Source organism: Natrix helvetica (assembly GCF_964273705.1).
Source record: "Natrix helvetica genome assembly, chromosome: 2".
NCBI lineage: Eukaryota > Metazoa > Chordata > Lepidosauria > Squamata > Natricidae > Natrix > Natrix helvetica.
Genome location: NC_138552.1, coordinates 70631527 through 70653940, shown reverse-complemented (window position 1 = coordinate 70653940; position 22414 = coordinate 70631527). Strand labels below are relative to the sequence as shown.

General features: G+C 40.4%; 1 protein-coding gene across 3 annotated transcripts in view; it reads right to left on the bottom strand.

Annotated features, from left to right (window-relative positions):
• LOC309386538 (guanine nucleotide-binding protein subunit alpha-14-like) overlaps positions 1–18530 on the bottom strand; it is a 52833-nt gene extending 34303 nt beyond the window's left edge. Inside the window, exons 1-3 of one of the 3 annotated variants that reach the window (XM_081942029.1) lie at positions 17707–17822; positions 3677–3711; positions 1810–1994 (exon numbers count right to left, since the gene is read on the bottom strand). In XM_081942029.1, coding sequence (XP_081798155.1) covers positions 1810–1994; positions 3677–3692 — 201 coding nt within the window. In that variant the 5' untranslated portion in view covers positions 3693–3711; positions 17707–17822. Of the gene's footprint in view, positions 1–1809; positions 1995–3676; positions 3712–17706 lie in introns of all 3 variants that reach the window. The other 2 variants (XM_081942028.1, XM_081942027.1) reach the window with 2 other exon arrangements.
• Between the last annotated feature and the right edge of the window lie 3884 nt (positions 18531–22414).

The window sequence follows — 22414 nt, the reverse complement described above, 5'->3', positions numbered from 1 at the left end:
CTCTGATCTCTCCGCCATCGCCCCACTCACGTGCTCCAGGTGGTGAAAAGTCCGAAAGGCAGAGAAATTAAGCAGCTACGGCCCTTTACCTGGTGAGAATCGCCTGCTCCGGGCTTCTGGCAACGCTGCCACTCGCACCAACACGTTCCTCCGGCCTCTACGTGCTGCAGGCCCAGCCATGTGCGTCAAAATGGCCGCCGGCTTCTTTGGGCGGTCCTCCGACAAAGCGCGCCCAAAAATGGCCGCCGACCTTGCCCTTCGCTTCCTGAGCCTCTGGGCGACCACTCGCAAGCGCGCCGCCTCAATCCTAGCCAGCACTCACTGAGACAGCCGGAAAAAAACACTCCCTGAGGCAAGAAAAACGCCCCCGCGTCGCTGCCGCGAGCTGCAACCGGTCCCGGGATTAAAGCGACTGGAAAAGAAGCCGATCTGCCGCTTTCGCGCCGAAAAACCCCGGCGCGCTGCGACTCAAAGCAATTGAAACATTTCTCTGCAGACGAGGAAGCAATAGAGGTAATAGGACCGCCCAGCACGCCCGAGACTCCAGGCATCAGCCCGGGCGATCCCCTTAGGAGAGGGAAGGCATGGAACGCCCCCCCCGTCTCTCAGCCTTCCGAGGGCAGTAAACAACAGCCCTGCAAGGCAGACCAATTATAAAAAAAAATTAAATTTAGAATACTCAATTTTCACTAAATCCAATACAAAAATAGCTATAAAAACTCTCTAACTAGGAACCAAACCTGAGTCTTGGACCTTGACTGAGAGGAAACTGGGAACCAACGGGAGAAGCCGAAGGTTAAGAAGCTTTCTCTTAGTCAAATGGACCAATCAGGCTGCGATAACCCTTCTGTGACCCCTCCCTCCATTCTACTGGAAAAGTGACTAATTCTGGCTGCACAAGACCAAACCTTAATAACAATTACAGACAACATCAAAATTGAGAAGGCAGTAACAGACAGTAAACGCCGCCTCTGCAAAGAAGCTGAAGAAATTATGGACCACCTAGTTAGCTGTTGCAAGAAGTTTGCACAGACTGACTATAAACAACAGCATGGCAAAGAATGATGCATTGGAATATCTACAAGATATGTGCCTGCAAGCCAGAACTAGTGGGATCATAAAATAGATAATGTAATAGAAAATGAAGATGCTAAAGTGCTCTGGGACTTTAGAATTAAAACAGAAAAGCACCTGCCACATAACACCCCAGACTTAACCATTGTTGATAAGAAAGACAAAGGTCTGGAGAGTAGACACTGCAATACCCAAAAACAACAGATTAGAAGAGAAAAATGGGAGAAAATCACAATATACACAGACTATAGCTAGAAATAGAAGCACTGTGGCAAAAGAAATTCTTGTGTGCAATGAATATCAAAGATAGTTTTGCTAGGAACAGCTTACACCCTGCGATGACACCACCAAAACATCTGCCTACTCCACATCCTTGGGAAGGACTCAACATGCCAAATCTAGTCTAAGATCTGCTGACTGTGTAACCTACAGTAATAAGCTGCTATCTTCAAATGATGGTCCAGATTTTTGCAAACCAGATCTGGTGACCTTATTGCAGCCTCCTTTGCATATGTACATAAACGAATCACACTGTGAAATAATACATGTTTTAGCATAAGGTTGAAATTCTTGGTTAGAATCCATAGAATTACTACGTATTTCCAGCTACTCCATGCCTGCACATGAAATAATCCTTCCCTACCCAGATTGACTGAATATATTTATACCAGAGCATTTTTACTTAATCTGATTTATATAATAACAGCAGAAGTGATTTCATGGGCAATAATATACCTTGCTTTGTTCAGATGAGTATGGTATTTGTAAAGCATCCATAGCGCTCACCATAGCTTGGATAGCAGAATATATGTTATGATAAACCAGTTTCGTGTAGCTTTTCCTCTCTTCTTCTGAAAAGCCTGATCCATGAATTATCTTCATCTGCTTGATAAATGTACTTTTCCCACTTTCTCCTGTACCTGCAAGAAAGGAAAGTGATAATTAAGCAACATGGTGGCAATTTTTTAAAGGGAAGGGAGATTTTATTCCTTCATGCTAATATCAACTGATGCACACATAGGGCTATCCAAAAAGTAACACATATAGCATGCGTAAGTAAGGAGACAGCCTGAAGCACAGTCACAAAATTTCAGTGTTTATATAAACAATAGCATACATATGATTAAATGCTTTTAAGTCATAAATGAAGTCAGAGGCAGGGATTGAAAACATGACATTAACCCACAGGAATCTGAAAGAACAAGTCTGTTATTGAAAATATTTCTAATATATCTACATACCTATACTTTGGAAAGAAAATTCTTCAAAAAGTCACAACAGAAAATCTCCTCTTCAGGTAAATTTACAATTGACATATGTAGCATAATAATGTTCTCTTAAAGTGTTACTAAATAATCTACTTAGATATTGTACATTATAACTTTAAAAGGAGCACGCTACATGCTTTTTAAAATAAAAAAAAAAACCCAATATTTTCCCCATATCACCACTAGAGGTCTCTCAATACCACAAATGAAAATATTGAGGGATTGAAAAATTCAAATGCTTCAGAATGATCTGAAAATGCCTGGGTCTCCAGTATGGTTTGCAAATTACTGAGGAGATTTTCAAATTGAGTAATGAAGCTAATTATTTCTAGCAAGTTCTCTCTGCATGCACTGGCTATTTTTACGTATACTGTTTATATTTTAAAAGTTTAGATTATTATTTATCTTTTGCATCTCCTCTTTCAATTCACCAATAAAACACCACGGCTTCTCTTGATTTTCTCTTTTTTAACCTCTCCTTAATAGCCTCTCAACAGTTTTTTTAAAAAAACCAAAGTAATTTGGCCTGCAGACAGCTTCTGTCTTTGAATTCACTAAACAATATGTTTCACTGGTAGAATGCACTGGTTGGACTGCTGATTTAGTTCTACAGAGGAATTATTGAGTCTGTCATCTGTACCTCTATAACTAGACAGGCACAGACTTCAATGGATAATTCGAACTGCAGAAAAAACAATGTGTATAACTTGCCTTCCCCTGAGGACGATACTGCACAAGTCAAAAAGAGGGCTGTGAAAATATCTACAGACCCCTCACATCCTGGACATAAATTGTTTCAACTTCTACCCTCAAAATGACGCTATAGGGCACTGCACACCAGAACAACTAGACACAAGGACTGTTTCTTCCCCAAATGTCATCACTCTGCTAAACAACTAATCACCACAACACTGTTAAATTATCTATTAAGACTGTATTACTATTATTATTCTCTTCCTTCCTAGTACCTATCTCTTTCCATTTATGACTACAACCATGTTACTTGTATCTTTAAAATTTATATTGTTTTATTTGTTTCCTAGTATAATTTGATTGCTTATTAGTAACCAGTGACTATCACTAAGTGTTGCATCTTATGATTCTTGATGAATGTATTCTATTTTATTTTTCTTTATGTACGCTAAAAGTATATGCACCAAAGAGAAATTCCTTGTGTGTCCAATCACATTTGGCCAGTAAAGAATTCTATTCTGTTCTAAGCTCAATTCATTAACTTGTGAAAATCTAACTAATTTGTTAATTTGTGTTAACAAGGTGGTCACTAGGTTTAGGCACTACTGTAGCACTTTAAACTATCACTAGACAACTCTTACCTAGTTGGGTCACCATTTCAGAGACATTTCCTTACCTAAACAGAAAAACAGAATGACTATTACTGGGCAAAAAAGCAGTGAGAGCCAGAGCAACCTCCGACTTCCTGCTGGCTTCCCCATTGAGTTTTCTTATGGGAAGTTGGCAGAGAACATTAAAAAAATCTTCCCTCTCTCCCTCCCTGTCATTTCCTTCCTTCCTCCTTTCCTTCCTTCCTCCCTTCGTTCCTTCCTTCCTATAAAAATAAATACATGAATAAAAAAATTAAAAATTAAAACAGCAATGAGCACAGATTTAGAGAGGCACAGATTTTCTTGAACGAAAAACCAGCAGAATACTGGCAGGCCATTGCTGTTAAGCCCCAAATACACAAGTAAAACTAGGTCTAGTACTGAAAAGGAAACAATGCTGGTGCCATCTGGCTGCCAAGTGAAAGCCATTCCGAAGCAAGAATGTGTTTCTCTGTGTCCCACCAACACACTTCTGTGATCAGTCAATCAAACCATCTATAGAGAAATTAAAGCATTGGATAAAACTAAGCAACCATGCTTTTTGACAGCCAGTTTGACAAAAATGGGTGACAAATGATTGACAAACTGTACTCAACGAGTACTCCTTAATGGTACTACATCTACATGGAGGGAAGTAAGTAGTGGGGTACTACAAGGCTCTGTTTTAGGCCCAGTACTCTTCAATATCTTTATAAATGACTTAGAAGAGGTAATAGAAGGGGAAATCATCAAATTTGCAGATGGAACTAAGCTGGCAGGAATAGCCAACACCCTAGAAGACAAGCTTAGGATCCAAAAAGATCTTGACAGACTTGAACAATAGGCCCTATCCAGCAACATGAAATTTAATGTGGACAAAAAAAAAGGTTTTACACCTAGGCAGAAAAAAAAACCTAAGGTACAAGTACAGATTAGGCAAAACCTGGCTCAAAAAACAGTAACTGTGAGAGGGACCTTGGAGTCTTAGTGGACAATCACTTAACATGAGTCAGCACTGTGTGGCAGCAGCCAAAAAAGCTAATACAATTCTTGATCGTATAAACAGAGGCATAGAATCAAAATCACATGAAGTATTAGTATTGCTTTATAAATGCTTAGTAAGGTCACATCTGGAATACTGCATCCAGCTTTGGTCCCCACATTACAAAAACGATGTTAAGACTTGGGAAATAGTGCAAAGAACAACTAAGACGATTAAAGGCCTGGAGACCAAAACGGTTGCAGAAATAGGGTATGGCCCATCTAGAGAACAGAAGGACTAGGGGTGACATGATCGCAGTATTCCATTATTGGAGGGGCTGTCACAAAGGAGAGGGGATCAACTTATTTTCCAAAGCACCAGAAGGCAAGATAAGAAACAATAGATGGAAACTAATCAAGGAGAGACGCCATCTGGAATTAAGGAGAAACTTCCTAACAGTGAGGACAATTAACTAGTGAAACAGGTTGTCTTCAGAAGTTGTAGATGCTTCATCACTGGAGATTTTAAAGCAAAGCCTGGACAGCCACTAGCTGGAAATGGTATAGGGCTGTGATGGCACACCTATGGCACACGTGCCGGAAGTGGCACACAGAGCCAACTCTCTGGACACGCCAGCCATCGCCCGTTGTTCTTCTGGGTTCTGGCACACACATGCGTGCCAGCCAGCTGTTTTTTGCACCCACACCCGAAACCAGAAGACCAGGTGACCAGCGTACATGCGCACACCGGAAACCGGAAGCTCAGATTCCTGACATGTGCATGCGCAAGGGGAGCTGCTCTTCTGGTTTCTGGCGCTAACCCCCCTCCCATGCACTCCCGTTTCAGCACTTGGTGCCAAAAAGGATCGCCAACACTTTTCAACACTGCTCTTTGCGTTTAGTGGCTGCTCGAGTTTGTCTTTCTTCCATAATTTCTTCTGTCTCCTCAGGTAAGTCCAGAGCTTGAGCAGTTCCCGCTTGTACCTGAATATCTTGCTGTCTAGTCTCACCTGTTTCTTTTCTTCTTCTAGATCCTGGGGATGGAGGGTATCCAGCCTTTAATACATTGCTATAGAAATATCTTGCTTTCCAAACTGAGTTAAGATGATATCTTTCACCTTGATAATTCACTACCAATCCGGCTGGGGCCTCCCATCTATATTGTATCTGGCGATTTCTAAGTTTCTCCACTAAAAATGCGTAATCCTTTCTGGATCTCAACATTTTTGGAGGGATTTCCTTCAGTACTACCACGTCTTGTCCTGCCACTTGTAACTTATTTTTGTAAGTTGCTTTCAGTATTTCATTCCTAGTTTTCCTGGTGACAAAATAAATTACAATATCTCTTGGTAGTTGTCTCTGTCTGGCAATGCATGAATTGACATGGTAAATTTTATCGATTTGCAGGCACATTCTACCTTTGGTTCACCAGTTAATTGAGCGAAAGCTTCAGCAAAAATATCTCTCAGATCTTCTTGGTTATGTTCTTTCAGACCTCTTATTCTTAAGGCAAATTCCATTGTTCTCTATTGTATCATTGTAACTTCTGCCTCTGATTTATCGATTTTGCTTTGTGCCTCCTCAACTTTATTCTCCAACTTGATATTAGACTGATTAATTTCTTCCACCTTCTCTTCCAGAGATGTTACATAACCAAGTAAACCTTTAAATGCATCTACAATGTCCTCCCTAATCTGTTGATTACGGGTTTGGATTAAATCCTTAATTCCAGACATTTCCTCAGACACATCTTTAAAAGCATTTGAAATCTTTTCCTCCAAAACAACAGCTTGGTCCTTTAATGCATTTTGGAGAGCCTCAAGTGTCAGAGTTTGTGTTTCTACTGGGGGTAATAAAGATTGTAGTTTCTGTGTCTGGGCTGGGGAACTTCCAGTGCTCTTGGAAACACTTAGTTTTGTTTGTTTTGAAGCTATTTCCAGATATTCAAACAAACTTTTCAACAGCCAGTTTATTAAGTCCAAAAAGTCCACCTATTCCCCCAGATTTGTTAACTAATACTGTTTTCTTTGATCTTAAACTCTTGAGTCTTTTAACATCATTAAAAGGCAGTTAACAAGTGCTGTCCCTTTTAGGTTTCACTTTTGATACATCCTTTGTTATTCAATCACCATCTTAAGTCCCTTTGTCTTCACAGAGGGAAGTATATTACATCGGAATTAAGAGTTGTACTTACAATTATATTCACTCCTGTTTTGCTCTGCCTGCGTATCAATCAAATATAGATTTAAACATTGACAGCAGGGGTGGTCGTGATGTTTCGTTTCTGCAAAAGCAGAAGCATCCCGGAAGAAGAGCTATGTCAGGCTTCTGGGGAGCTCTCACCCTTCGCGCCCCAGATTTTCTCCTGGGGATCCCGGGGAGCTCTACCCAAATTGCCTGTCTGCTCACCCCCCCTCTTTTCCTGAGGGGGGAGTTTTCAAGCCGCTAGACAACTGATTTATGCTGTTCTAGAGCTTATACTCAGTCACGGGGCTGGCATTCCCTAGGGAGCGTCTTCCAACGCCAACAGTGCCACTGGAAACTCCATAAGGGACTCCTTCTTGAGCAGGGAGTTGGAATAGAAGACCTCCAAGGTCCCTTCCAGCTCTATTCTGACTGATTGAAAATGCTTATCAATATTCTGAAGTAAAACTTATCAATTGCAAGTTTAGCATTTTGCTGAGACAAAAACACATTTCATGTTCTCTGGTGGTTATGTTCTCATTTGGGCCTTATAATTCAGTTGAAATGTCTTTCATAAAACTGATTTTAAGATATTTGTCATGACAGGAAATACATTGAAATCCCATCGAATCTCGAGTGTTTAAATAATACCGCCATCCCAATACAGGCACACATCTGCAACAATTGATCATTCAATGAGGCAGAGTTTACTTTAGACGTCTAAGAGTTAAACCCACAATTTCAATATCTAGAGATTGTTGTGGCTTTTCTGAAAGAAATTCATTTACAGCAATCAGTTCTTGCTGTTGCTTCTCAATGTATTATTATCCCCAATTGTTCTCCTTTTCCATTTTCCATTGAAGCACAAGGGCTGACAAAAAGACTTTACTTGCTCCACTAAAAATAAGAATAATTTATAACCTGCTGGTGTTTTTGTAACCAGTGGCTGATCCATGCAGACTCTGAAGTTATTCCACATTCTTCTAAAATCAAGATTCATTACCTCAAGCAAGCATACAAGCCCTTTGTTTCTCAATTCCTATGGATTCATCATCTGATGATATAATGAAGCTATCATGGCATATCCCCGCACAGCATTTTCTAATGAGCAGCGAAATTATGGACACAGCCTCAAGGCATGCAAGCATCTACTTATGGAAAATTAAGTCCAGCTGTGATCAAAGGCTGATTTTTTTTATAGAGTGGTGTCCAGAAGATAAACACTCAACCTCAAGTCAAAGGGCCATTTAACAAATAAGTACTGTAATAAACTATCAAGATAAACTTTCCACAATCTGGTATCCTACAGATGCACTGATTATAATTCCCATCACAATCTCCGGCAGGACTGATTTATAGTCAAACAGATGAAAGTGGCAGCGGGAATATCAGATTATGAAGGTTTGGTCTAGACATGACCCAACTCCCATAAAAATGTGAAGAAGCCAGACTCCCATAGTTATCAAAACCCTGTCAATTTCAGACCACAGAGACTTTACAAGCACAAAAGCTACTTTTCATATCCTAACGACAGCAATTAGAGGGGGGGGATAACTGAGATGATTATGCTGACAGCAGTCTTCCTCCTCTAACCTGTAATATTCTAGTTCTTCAGTATTATTTGGCTCACTGAAATTTTACGCCTGCACATACAGTTAAACTTGTAACGCTAGGGCAGAGGGCAGACTGTCAAAATCCCTGCAGCTTTCCAGAAGTTCCATGGAGCAAGGCAGAACACCAGGTTTTAAGGGATGCAGAGAGTTACAATTAAAGAAGATTTAATTAAGAAGGTATAATTCAATGTAATTATTTAAGAAGATTACTGGTAAGTAAACAACGCAAAAAGTAAATGGAAACGAAAGACAATGCTACTGTGGATGAGAAAAAGGGCAGCCAAAGGGCAGGCAGGCTTCAAAGACCATCCCAATTCTTCAGCTGAGGACAATCAAAGCACCCATTCTGGACAAAATGGGATTAGGTTTCGCCGTATGGAAAACAACAAAGTAGCTACCATATCTACTGATGTGTCCCATGATATGGGATGTTTGTTCCCTCTCTTAATATTTTACCAAGAAAATTACAAATATTCACAAGAATATTCACATTTTTGGTACATGACTTACAACACTTCATTTAGTGACTGTTCAAAGTTACAATGGCACTGAAAAAAGTGACTTATGGCCATTTCCCCCACTTACGACTATTGCAGCATGTCACATGATCAACATCCCGCTGCTTGGCAAATGATTCATATTTAGGATTGTTCCAGTGTCCAGGGCTCATGTGATCCCTTTTGCCGACCTTTTGACAAGCAAAGTCAATGAGGAAACCAGATTTACTTAACAACCATGTTGCTAACTTAACAACTGTAGTGATTTACTTAACAACTGTGGCAAGAAAGGTCGCAAAGTGGGGCAAAATTCATTTAACTGTCTTGCTTAGCCACAGAAATTTTGGGTTTGATTATAGTCGTAAGTCAAGGACTACCTGTATATAGAGAACATCTGCAATCACCACCCACCGTTACCCTGCCATTCTGTGCCATGCTCCTGTCATTTTTCATTCAAAAATGGGGCACTATCACCTCATGCAACCCATCTTCTCTTCATTTTTCTCCCCTCTTTCTTTCCTTTGTGCTTTTTTTCTTGATCTTTAAACATTAATTTTAATGTGGACCTGATACAGGTTGAGATGTTGGCAGTGGTTTGCTTTCTGAGCTTGTCATTCAGTTTCCAAATGTTTCGCTACCAGCCTAGGTAACATCATCAACAGGACTTTGGTAGAAATGTCTTCTTCTATTCCTCTAAAACAGTGGTTCTCAACCTGTGGGTCGGGACCCCTTTGGGGGTCGAATGACCCTTTCACAGGGGTCACCTAAGACCATCAGAAAACACATATTTTCAAAAAAATACAGAAAACATAAAATAATGTTATGGTTGGGGGTCACCACAACATGAGAAACTGTATTAAAGGGTCGCGGCATTAGGAAGGATGAGACTCACTGCTCTAAAACAAGGGCAAATATTACTTCACAAAAACAACAGAGCGGGACCTTTCAAAATGCTGGGGAGATTTCAGATGTCACTCAAGTCACTTAGAAATGCTCCAACACTGAAGGTTTATAAGAAGATGTTGGATAACCATTTGTCTGAAGCGGTGTAGGGTTTCCTGCCTAGGCAGGGGCTTGGACTAGAAGACTTCCAAGATCCCTTCCAACTCTATTATTCTCTATTCTATTCTATTCTATTATGAAGCCCAACCACCAAATGGAACCTAATGGGGGGGGGGGGGGAATAAAACCAGAAGCTAAATAAGCCTAGACCCAGGAATTTGCTTTTGTGCTTGAACGAGATAAATGATCCACATACTTTCCACATAAAGTTTCACATTGGTCTTTTCAGCAATATAATTTATAGTGCAGGCAGGCAAGGGAGAAAATAATTTGCTACTGTTACATTAAATAATTGAATGCAATTCGTTACCCTACTCCAGAGAGATCTACCAGAAGACCTTAGAAGTAGCTGATGTTACATTTTTTCCTTTGTCATAGTAGGTGCAGCAAGCTTAATTGATCATTAATGGAGCTAGTAATAATAAGTTCTATTCTGTATACAAATTTTCTACTGGAATGCAGCAGTGAACTAAACCTAAATAGAGGGCCAGAATATCAGGGTTCACCAACATGCGGCCTTAGACCTCTGATTACTGAAATGTCAAAAGGTTATCTGGGTGCTTCCATGCTTTGCTACGTCCTGCAAAATACAGTACTAGGCATTTGGATAACGCTTGCTTGCTCATATTTTCGGACAACCCCCCCACCCCACCCTAACTTCACAAGACAGATATGCTCTTCAAGAGTCTGAATGTTGAAGTGATGGCTCTTGTAATACAAGAAACAAATCAAAAGAAAGCCATTATTTTTTCTTCTAAGATTATATTATCATTGTCTTCTTGTTCTGTGCATTATTCCCGCCGTATCTCAGGGTCCGCTTGGGGTTTGATGCATTGTGATAAGTTGGCTGGAAATCTCAGCCAACTTATAGTAGAGTCTGATGCCTACCTTCTTCCTTTCTTATCCAGGCTTGGGACCAGCAATGTTGGACTTATATTTACTATTAATGTTTACTTTATGAATTCTGCACTATGGTGTATTTTTCTACTGTAAAAGTTCCAGAGATAGGGAGAGCTCACAGAGGCAGCCATAATAATTAATAATAACTAAATACTATATTATACATATAAAGTAACTGGAGTTAGAAGTCATTAGCTCCCTCCTACTGTAAACATCTTGTTCTCCATAGAAAATAAACTCATGGAAATACCTTTCGCCCTCGCCCCCCCAGTAGTATTTTTGCACATCACATCAAAAAATGGAAACTATTTTGTTATCTAAAAAAATGTAATGAGTGCTATATTCACCCCCTAGTGAAATTGAAAAACCTGCTGGTTTTACTGTTACCAAGGAGACCTGCCGTCGCTCTCCCTTTCCTTTGAATGTTTTCTATAACTCAGAAAAAGCAATGATTATGTTTTGTTTTTGCAGACAGGAAATCCACTTCAAGACTTAATTCAACCACAATACTCGCTCATTCATGTGATACTGAAGTTTTGAAGGGATTAGTTACTGTACATGTTTTGTAGAAAAAAATTAATAACTGAAAATATGGAAGTATTCCTCGTTGCGAAGAGTTTGTGAGGTAATGCGGGACAGAATATTCTAGTCTGTATATCTTAAAATTAAGTAGAAGATGCAATCACAAGTATATTAATACTTCGGTAATTGCTAAGAAAACTCTCCTTGACCCAATTACTATGGTACTGTCATTCACAGGTTTCTTACTTTAGATGTCACCCTGTCACTCCATCAAATCAGGAAGTAAAGACATCCTTGTTTGCCTAATCTCATAGTTAGGACATTTTAAAAAAAGATGGGATAAAAATACAATAACAATCCTGTGCAAGTAAATACAAAAGTGACTCAGGGCACTATGACTAATGACAATAACTGATCCTCCAGCTTTTATGCTTATATATTCACTTGATTCGTTGTTCTTTTCATTTTTCTCTCTCCACATTCTCTGGAAAACTGAAAAAAAATTGGGTAAAACCTTGCTACTCTTATTACCTGGTATATGTGCATATGTGTGTGTGGCATAGTATTGTATATAGTATATTTTAGAGAAATGGAAATGAAAGGGGGGGACAATAAAGGAAATTATTCAGAAATTGCCGAGTTGTGAAAATGTGTTGCATACAAACATTGCAAATGTCTGAGTACATCAAGCAAACAGAAGTTTAATTCAAACTTTAATTCAAAAAATATAAATGTGCAAATCCATATTTATAAATGTATGTTACGATAAACTGTAACCAGAAATTGTAGACATATATCGTATTTTTCGGACTATAAGACACACCGGAGTATAAGACACACCATGATTTTGAAGAGGTAAATTTTTTTAAAAAGGTTTTGCACTCTACAGGCCTCCCAAACTCTTTGCACGCCTCGTTTTTTTGCATAAAAAAAGGGCATGCAGAGCTTTGGGAGGCTTATAGAGTGCTCCTGGGAGTTGGGGTGGGAAAGAGCAAAAAAGGCTCATTTTTCACAAAATTGGGCTGTTTTTTGCACACACACAAAAAAGGGCATGCAGAGCCTTGGAAGGCTTGTAGAGTGCTCCTAGGGGCTTGGGGGGGGGGGTGTTGAATGAGCAAAAATCAGGCTGTTTTTTGCAAAAACGGGCTATTTTTTGCAGGAGAAAAAAAGGGCATGCAGAGACTTTGGGAGGCTTGTAGAGTGCTCCTGGGGACTAGTGGGGGCAAAAATGGCCTGGTTTTTTGCTCATTTCTGCCCTCCCCAGCCCCCAGGAGCACTTTGCAAGTCTCCCAACCCCTCTGCACATCCATTGTTGTGAAGGGGGCGGGGTTTCGGTAGGTCAAAAATGCTGTATTCAGTATATAAGACACACCCAGATTTTCAGCCTCTTTTTTGGGGGAAAAAGGTGCATCTTACACTCTGAAAATTACGGTAATCAATTTTACTAAGAAAATGAATAAAAATTAAGTGTGAATCCACTTTGTTGCAGTTTTGTTTAACCACATTGTACTTATATAGCGTATAAACTCTCTTTCTTAAGAGCCTTTTAATCAAAATCAAATGCAAAATTAATGCAACAAATAATATAAAATAAACATTAACAGAAATATAATGGCACAAATATTTTTTTCATTACTTAATTATCAAGGCCTTCCAGAACCATTTCTTGAAAGTCATAAGAAGGAAGACACTGAGAGCCAATTTGGGCTAGTGGTTAGAAAACCAGGAGACAGTGAATTCTAGTCTCACCTTAGGGATGAGAGCCTGTGGGTGACTTTGGGCCAGTCACTGTCTCCTAGCCCATAATGTCAGGCTTGTGTAACAAGCCGGTCAGTCAATTCCTGTGGAATGGGATGGACCAACACTTGGTTGAGCCAAAATTAGAAAAAGCAGATTCTGCATTAGCAGGAAAGACTAAGAGGGAGACCCCTCTTGTGTTGAGGATACACTGTTACAAATGAGGGGAGTAGTCATCAAAATGCCCACCTCTTTGACCCTTCCTGTCCTATCTCTTGATAAGAGGAGACTTCAACAAAGAGCGTCTATTCACACAGGTCTGTCATGCAGAATTTACCTGAGATAGAAAATCTCCAAGAGACTCAGCTTCTGAGCTTCACTTTAAGGAGGTTACAATGCACAATGTACTGCAGAAGAACTGTTGTGCAGAAAGCTTGGGTAGGAGGATACTCTGAAAGTATTACTGCTTATAAAGTCATGTGCCCCACCATAAACCCCAGTTGAGCATAAGAGCAACCAAAGGAGACACCACTGAAACTTAGAGTCACATATTGCATAGCACTAACTTTACAGTGATATAAATTGGGGTTGGGGGGGGGGGGGCGGAAACACACTGCTTATCTAATCTTGGGCTGCCCCAGGCATAAGTTGCTCTAGAAGTGGTGGCTGAAGTAGTTGTATAGATGTGATCTTAGAAATTCAAACCGAGAGTTATATAGGACTTGGTCCCATCATTGCTATTCAAATCTGGCAGATTGAGGGAATGGTGGTAAAATGAACATTTAGGGTCTGTCATTCTGTTAAACAGTTCCCAAAAAACCATCTCAAAAGATGCTGTTGTCTTGGTTTGTGAACATCCAATACAGTTTTTAGTTTCAGACATGAATTTCATTCAAAATCACTGTTGCAGTAGTAACAAAATAGAATGAGCAAATAATTAACCACAAATGAGTTTCAGGCATAACTAATGTGGTTTTGAAAGCACGATACATTACATTACTGGCTTTAATGAGGTTTAGTTGCGTCAATATTTTGGTTACCAACTATTTTACCTATGCTGATTCAAATCACTATCCTTTATTTTCAATTGTTTTAAGACTATGTTGCTAGTGCTAGTAATAGCAATAACTGAATTGACATATAAAATGAATTTGCTTTATTTGATATTTAGAACAGAAATACATGTTCCAGAAGATTCACTCAAAAAGTTATTACTTATATGAAAAAGCCAATGTTTCACACATGAACTTTACCCCTTTTTTCAAGTACTTTAACCAGTACTTTAAAATCTTTTTGAAATATACTAAATAGAATATCTCCATTTATCACATGAGCAAGAAAAAATATGATTAGTGCTGCTATTGTGTTTGTATGAATACACATAAAAATGTTTTTGAAAAATAGTTCACCATTCTTCTACGGCAATTCTTCCTCCCTAGTCCCAAGCAGTTCTTTGAAATTTTAATTAGAATATAGAGACGTTTTTTATTCCATGTCATTCATTGGCCTTTCTGACTCAGCTATGTCAGTACCCTTTTTCCCCCTTCTCTATACAGTTAGCTCTCAACTTACAAACCACAATGGAGCACAAAATTTCCACTGCTAAGCATGACAGCTGTTAAGAGACTTGTGCCCCATTTTACAACCTTTCTTGCCACAGTTATTAAGTGAATCATGACAGTAGCCAAATGAATCATGTGATCACTAAGAGAATATGTTTTTTCCCATTGGCTTTACGTGTCAGAAGCTGGCTGGGAAGGTCACAACAGGTGATCACATGACCCGGGTCTGTGCAACTGTCATAAATATCATAAATACATGCCAGTTGCCAAGCACCCAAATTTTGATCATGCAATCCATAGGGATGCTGCAACAGTTGCAAGTGTGAAAACTGGACATAAATCACCTTTTTCCAATTCTAACCTTGAATTGTCACTAAACGAACAGTTGCAAGTCGATGATTATCTGTAATGCCTCAAAATACATTTCTCTTTCACCTGAACTGCTTCCCATCCTTAATGACCATTTACGATATTTTGGACAAGTAGAATATCCATGTTGTAAAAGCAAAGTGCTACTAGTTCCTGCCTCTTTACTAATGTCTTTTCCCTGGAATGCCTCTGGGCATTCTGTGCACCTACAAATGGTGAAAGTAAACAATATTGGCTAATTGGAAGAGAACAGGGGAAGTGTTTTTCCTTCTGTTGCTACAGTGTTTCCCCAAAAATAAGACAGAGTTTTATTTTCTTTTGACCCCTAAAATAAGCATTTGACCTTATTTTCAGGGGGGGGGGTTCTTATTGTTTTTGAAGTGCAGGAGGCAGCGAGCGTGGTCACCTCATGGCTGCTGCTGCGTTGCAATATTTTCAAGGAGGGCTTATTTTTAGCGCATGCGCTCAAAAGCCTGATTGAGTTTATTATCCGGGGAGGTCCTATTTTCAGGGAAACAGGTTATATTTTAGCTGCTGAGTTTGCATGATGAATACCATAGTAGGGATATCAGCAGAAAGACAGATCAGGCTTTTTTGGCCCTTTGCGTTTTATGATTTGGTTGGTCAAAATGGGTGGTCAGAAAAAGAAGGCCTTGTTGCTAGGAGGATTGTCCAAAAATCATGAAGACACAGGCTGCTTTTCTACTTCTCTACCTAATCACACCACAATCACTATAACAAGAGCGATGTTCCCAAAACATTGCATTCACTTCATCCTCAGTGAATAATTATACCAGTGTTAAACCTTATTTATTTCAATACTATCCAAGAACAACCTCTACGTGCATTAAATCTCTTAAGCATCATCACCCCTTACCATGGAAGAAAGTCAAATGCCTGACAGTGACTGGAAACAGAGACAAGAAAGGTGGGATGACAAACACCAACGAGGCCAGCAAATGTCAGGCTGGTACACTTTATCCTGGGTCAAGGATGGGTGGATACAGATTACATCAGGGCTCTCCAACCTTGGCAACTTTAAGCCTGGAGGACTTCAACTGTTAGAATTCTGGGAATTCTGGGAATTGAAATCCGCCAGGCTTAAAATTGCCAAGGTTGGAGACTCCTGGATTAGAACACAGACATCAAGAATGGTTCATAGGCTGGATGTTGAGCGTGTGAAATTCTATACTTAAAAAAAAGAGGTGGGATGGGGCGGTGTGTGTGTGTGTCTTGAAGGTGATTATTTTCATTGGGACCACAATAAAAACTTTATTCGCTCACAGCTTCTATTTAATATTTTTCCTTTAAAAGAACACCATGCAGAGAACCAAGCTGTAAAGCTTAGCAAAAAAAGGTGCAACCTGATGTTACTATTGTGGGTTGCCTTGGATGCAGTGTGGGCTTCCTTCCTCTGGGCTGCTTTTAGCTTTCTCACATTAATCTAACGGTTCAGTAAAATCCAGAGGGGCTGCAGGTGATCAAGGCAGGTGGTCATTATTAACTGCATGCTGGCTGAACCATCCCCAAAATAATTCTCTCCCCACTCTGATTTATCATCATAACAACCTTGGGCAATAGATTTATATCAGTAGTGGCTTGCCAAAGTCACATGGTGAGTTTCATGGCTGAACTGAGTGCAGTGTCCAGATCCAAACTGAATACTGGCTCATGCTACCTAGGAATAAGGAGATGTGTTGGGGTTCTTGCACCACAATAGAGGCAACCCCCACCCAGAAGCCCTAACATGCAGTAAAGCATCCAGTCATAGCAGAAGAATAAATTGTGCAAACGTGGCAAAGGAATCATGCTGCAATTATGTACATAAATTCTGCCCACATTCCCTCAATTCCGTGTTATGTAAACTGGACTTCGAAGTCTACTCAACAGACTACATACAGCATTACTCACCTATTCTAGATAAGAAGTCAGTGGCTGCCCCTCCCCAAACAATATCTGAATAAACTTCCTGCATTCAGCTGTCTGTTTTTATCTCTCAGGAAAGTAAGGTTGGAAATAGCCTTGAGTAAGTTCCCTAGAAACATCGGCACCTTGGTCTGCCCTTTAAATTGGTAATATACTAGTAATTTTATTCAAAATAAACCTTTTAAATCAGGAATAAACACATTTACAAATCTCAGCCTCAACTACCATGCTAAAATGCCAGGCCAAAATAATACTTCTTGTTGTTAGCTGCAAAGTCGTGTCCGACCCATCGCGACCCCATGGACAACGTTCCTCCAGGGCTTAAAATAATACTAGCAACTCTTAAACAGAATGTCTATGGAGATTCTCAGTCATCCAGGTCATGGTTGTCCCAAAGGTGCATTTTTTCAAGAGACAACTGGACTTTTTGGTGTTTTCTTTGAAGACGTTTCGCTTCTCAGCCAAGAAGCTTCTTCAGCTCTGAAGGTTCTTAAACAGAACCTCTTCCTTAACCATTTGGGGAATCCTGACCTAAATCCTGCGATCTTGGCAGCGGTGAGCTCATGGTTTCTGCTCCTGCTCTCGGCAGGTTCCCGATCTTTCCCCAGATCGCTCCTGAAGCGGATCCCCAAGGCTGCGCCCCACCCTGGCCGAGCCCAAACCCAGGCAGGACGTGCCGGTCGGCTCACCCAACAGCAGCAGCTTCAGCTCCTTGTTGGAACGCCGCTTGTCTCGACGCAGCCGCCGCTCGATCTCCAGCCTCAGGAGCCGGTTCGCCTTCTGCTCTTCGGATAAGCAGCAGCACTGGCCGCCCATGCTCGGCAGCGCCCCGGGAGAAGCCGGGCTGAGGGCGCCCCTTTCTTTGGAAACTTCGAAGGTCCCTCGGATAACTCGGGCGCTTCTTCCTGCCAGGCAGAAACACAGATCGGGGGCCAGCAACGGGTGGGAGGCCGCAACTCCGGCTGAATTGTCAGCGGACTCCCCAGGGAGAGCGAAAGTCCCTCGGTCGGCGGCCCAGGCCACGCCCCGTCAACCCACGTTCACTTTTCGGGAAGGAGCCTTTCCGCTTCTGGCCCGACGCGGGTCTGCTTTCCTTGGGCTGCAAGGGAGCGTGTAAACTTGCAGTGTTTACTTTCTTTCCTTGTACGGATGAAAATCCGGCGCTGTTCCGGGAACAGCAGATCCGTTCCCCACACACAAACCCTTCGGGCGCTCCGACAACCTCAAGGTTACCTGGGTTGTCTTCGGTCCAGGTGCACTCTCGCCCTCGTTCCTTCCCAAAAGTCAGAGCGCCGTCCGTTTAAACGCCCCGAATCGACGCCTCGTGTTAAGCCACGGTTTACTGAACAAAAAACAAAACAAACAACGTTTGACAGAGTTGGCCAGCGTGATGTCCTAAATCGTGGCTTAACAAGCCACAATGGCTGGCTTCGTGCAATGTGTTAAGCCGAAGCCAAGCCACGTTATGGATCAGAAATAGTTTTTATACTTTGCCACTCAGTGGCATGTGGGGTGGAGGTGGGGGGGGGGGAGGAAGAGGAAATAAAAGTGCAAAATGATGGGTGCGGTGTGGTGATCCAAGCTCCACATCCCTGTTGTCATGTGCACATACAAAACAGGCAGAGCTTGGGTTGTGACACAGTTCCCCACCATCTGGCTGATTTTGATCAGCCTCCTTTGAAGGAAACTTCTATCTAAGCCCTAATGTGGCTCCTGGCTTAATAATAAGGTTTGATCCAGATTGTTATATAGGTCATTAACCCTGGTTCGTGATTCAAGGATACATTGAAGCAGGCGAGTAGATTCAATGAGAACTATCAAAACTCATTGGAAAAAAAGATTTTTGAGCTGGTAAACTTTGCAACAGGATCCAGCTCACCTATTCAGTGTGCGCCAGTTGCCACCAGTTATTGACTTTGGCAATTTTCCATCTCTCAATTCCTTACTTGCCTCTGTTTTCTATCCGGGTCAACATTTGTGGAGTCTTCTTGCTTATTTCCCATAGCTTTCCCCAGTTTTGTCCTTCTCTTTTTCTGCATGCCTTAACAGGTATATTCTTCCCAGTACGGATATCATTGCGCAATGCACATCCCTCCCCAGGCAGGATAAATAAATTTCACCGAGCTGAATTTTTAAACTTTCACCCGTTGGGTGGCTACTGCCTGGCACACCTTCAGTAATGAATTTCTCTCACAAATCGTTGAAAAGCAAGATCCCTGGAACCACCACAGACCAACAACAAGAAGCAATACTAATTTAAACATCTAGTAATTAGTCCAAGAAAACTGTGTTTCCTATATATAAACACAGTTTTCTTGGACTAAGTACTGGATGGATGGATGGATGGATGGATGGATGGATGGATGGATGGACAGACAGACAGATGATAGATGGATGATAGACAGATAATGGACAGATGATAGATGGATGGATGGATAAAGAGAGAGAGAGAGAATGTATGTATGTATGTATGTATGTATGTATGTATGTATGTATGTATGTATGTATGTATGTATTTTTTCGAGGCCAACATAATTTTGAAAATAAATCATTGCGGGGTCTTGAGATGGACTCACTCCATCTGTCTGGGTGTCTATCACCAGAAGAACTTTGTAAACTAAACGAGATGAAATTTCATTGAGAAGGGAGAGCCATAGAAAGAAAGATTGAGTTCAACATAGTACAGATCTGTAGAAAAATATTCCAGAAAAATTCCCTTAATGCATTCCTGTCAGAGAGGCAGCTGAGCAGTGACTCAGTATGTTGCTGATTACTCCATTCTAAATGCTCCTCCCTCTCAGTCATGTGACCCAGAGAGGATTATATAATCTGCTTTGTTCCTCCCAGTCTTTGCAGAAACACATATAGAGGCACAAAGGTGCGATATGGCACCTCCTTCCACAGCAGAAAATGGAATCAACTCATATGAATACTGTTGGCAAAGAGTTGGGGGGGGGGAGGTTTACTCCATCTTTTTATTCTTTTCAAATCCAGCAAAATCTGTAAGAAATTATATAAAGAGGCTTAAGACTTTGGCTAGTAGACAGACTTAATGTACAGAGGTTTCTGAGGTGATCAAACTGGTTACATATTATATTTTTATGACATATTCTCTTGGTGATATTAAAAAAAAGTTGTAGCTAGTTACTTCCAATTAGGATGAGAAATACTTCCTATGGGGTTGCTGATTTATAGCCTTTACTTTCCTTCAGTTCCACTCTGTTGATGCTTGCAATATTTACTTCTTCTCTTGGGTATGCATTCATACTCTTTCCAACTCAGTTGATGGTCTCCTTGTACCTCACCCTCCCTCCACCCATTGCTATATATACTTTCACCTTAAATCCTAATTACTAGAGGAGGCTGAGGATGAAATTTGGGAAGGGATTTCTTAAACTGGATTTATTTCCAGACAGTTTACACATGGGAGGCTAGCAGCTGATGGCTGCAGTGCCGAAAAGGCTATAAAGCTTATTCTTGTTCTTACTGTTTATTTTATTACTCATACTTTGACAATCTTACTCTTTTTCCCCCCTGCAGGCTGACCCTGCTAACCTTGAAAAAAAAGTGCGATGGGGATATATTATGGGAAATCCCCAAACTCCCACTGCATTGTGATCCATACTGAGGCAATATTAGCTCATGTACTGAAATTAATAAACATAGTTGGGCCTAAGGATGTGTTAGGCTGGAGGGCCCTCTTTCTGGGAATAAGGAATGGTGAGGTAAATGGCGTCCTTCCTGAGTTGAATTGGCAACTGATTGACAATCAAAGTAACTAGTTTTCTTGAGGAGAAAAGTTAAGTCTTTCCAGTACATAATTGGTGGACATTATTTGATCCCAGGATTATAGAGATGATAAGAAGTTAGCGTCTTTTCCTGAATTTAATCCTGCCTTCTAGGGAATCCCCCGCCCCCAAATGCATAGGTGCTGCCTTCATTTATGGATAAATAAACTCCATCTATGTTCAATATTCAGTAAATTATGTGACCTGATTCCACAGATTCCTATCTTGCAAGCTTCATCCTTGATGTCTTATCTTCATAGTGCTTACTGCTCTTTAATATGATAAGAGCAAGAGCGCCCTTGGCCTAACCAGAAGAATCTAGTAATTAGGGAGTGGTGACAATGAAAGAACTGGAACAGTTCTGGGTGTAACTGGTTATTTATTAATATCAGACTGCCTCCTATATTGTAGAGAGTAGTTATAAGTCACAGGTAATCTATGTTTTAGATACAGAATGCAAATAAGGAAAAGAAAATGGCCGTGGTTGAGTTTAAGACATTCTGTGCATTGGACTTGAGCTTAAATGGACTCCAGAGAATGGTAGAGGACAGGAGGGCCTGAAGGAATGTTGTCCATGGGGTCGCGATGTATCAAACACAACTTCGCAACTAACAACAATATTAGACATTGCCTCTTCCCCGGTTCAGTATAATTAATTTTGCTTTTGGGTGAACATTGGAAGTGTAAAAGTAAAGAAGGGACTTGTTATCCTTTCTGGTGGATATGAGGGAGTAGATCCTTCTCTGTGATGGGCCCAACCCTCTGGAATGACCTCCCCCCAGACATTCGAACTACCACCGACCTCCGTTCCTTCCGGCAAAAGTTAAAGACTCACCTATTTCAATCAGCTGGCCTGGCACTTTCTTAGTTTTACCTCCCGGGGATTTATTTTATTTTAATTGGGTTTGGGGTTTTAATTGTGATGTTTTTAGGATTAGAATATATTTATTTCTTAGTACAGCCTATCTCCCCCTCCAAATGTATCTTAAATGTATTTTATTATTATGACCGATTTTATCTGTATTGATTGTACACCGCCCCGAGTCCCTTTCTGGGAGAGGGGCGGTCTAAAAATCTAAGAAATAAATAAATAAATAAATAAATAAATAAATAAATAAATAAATAAATGTGATAAAGCAAAAAAAAAAAAAAAAAAGGAGTACGATTCATATTTTAATACAGACAATTTTGAAAAGGAAGATGAAGACGAAACCAGAAATTTTCCTTTTGGGTCTAATAGAAAAAGACTTGGAGAAAAAAATTGGAACTTATGTTACTATATATGTTGACAATGGCAAGACTATTGCATTGGAAGGACACTTCAATTCCTACCATAGACGAATGGTTGCAGAAACTGATGGAGTTGGCTGAAATGGCAAAATTGACTATTTTGATTAAAGAAAAGAATATAAGTACTTTTGTTTCCACAAAGAGACTACTTCTGAACTTTGTTCTTGAAGTGGAAAAGAATGACATTTTGATTTTGGGTTTTACCAATTAGATCCTTATAGAAATGGCTAGTTTACATTATTATGAAAAAAACAAACAAAAAGGTGTGATTTGGTGTTAATGTCAGAGAGAGTCAGAAGTCAATGTTTCTGTTTCTTTT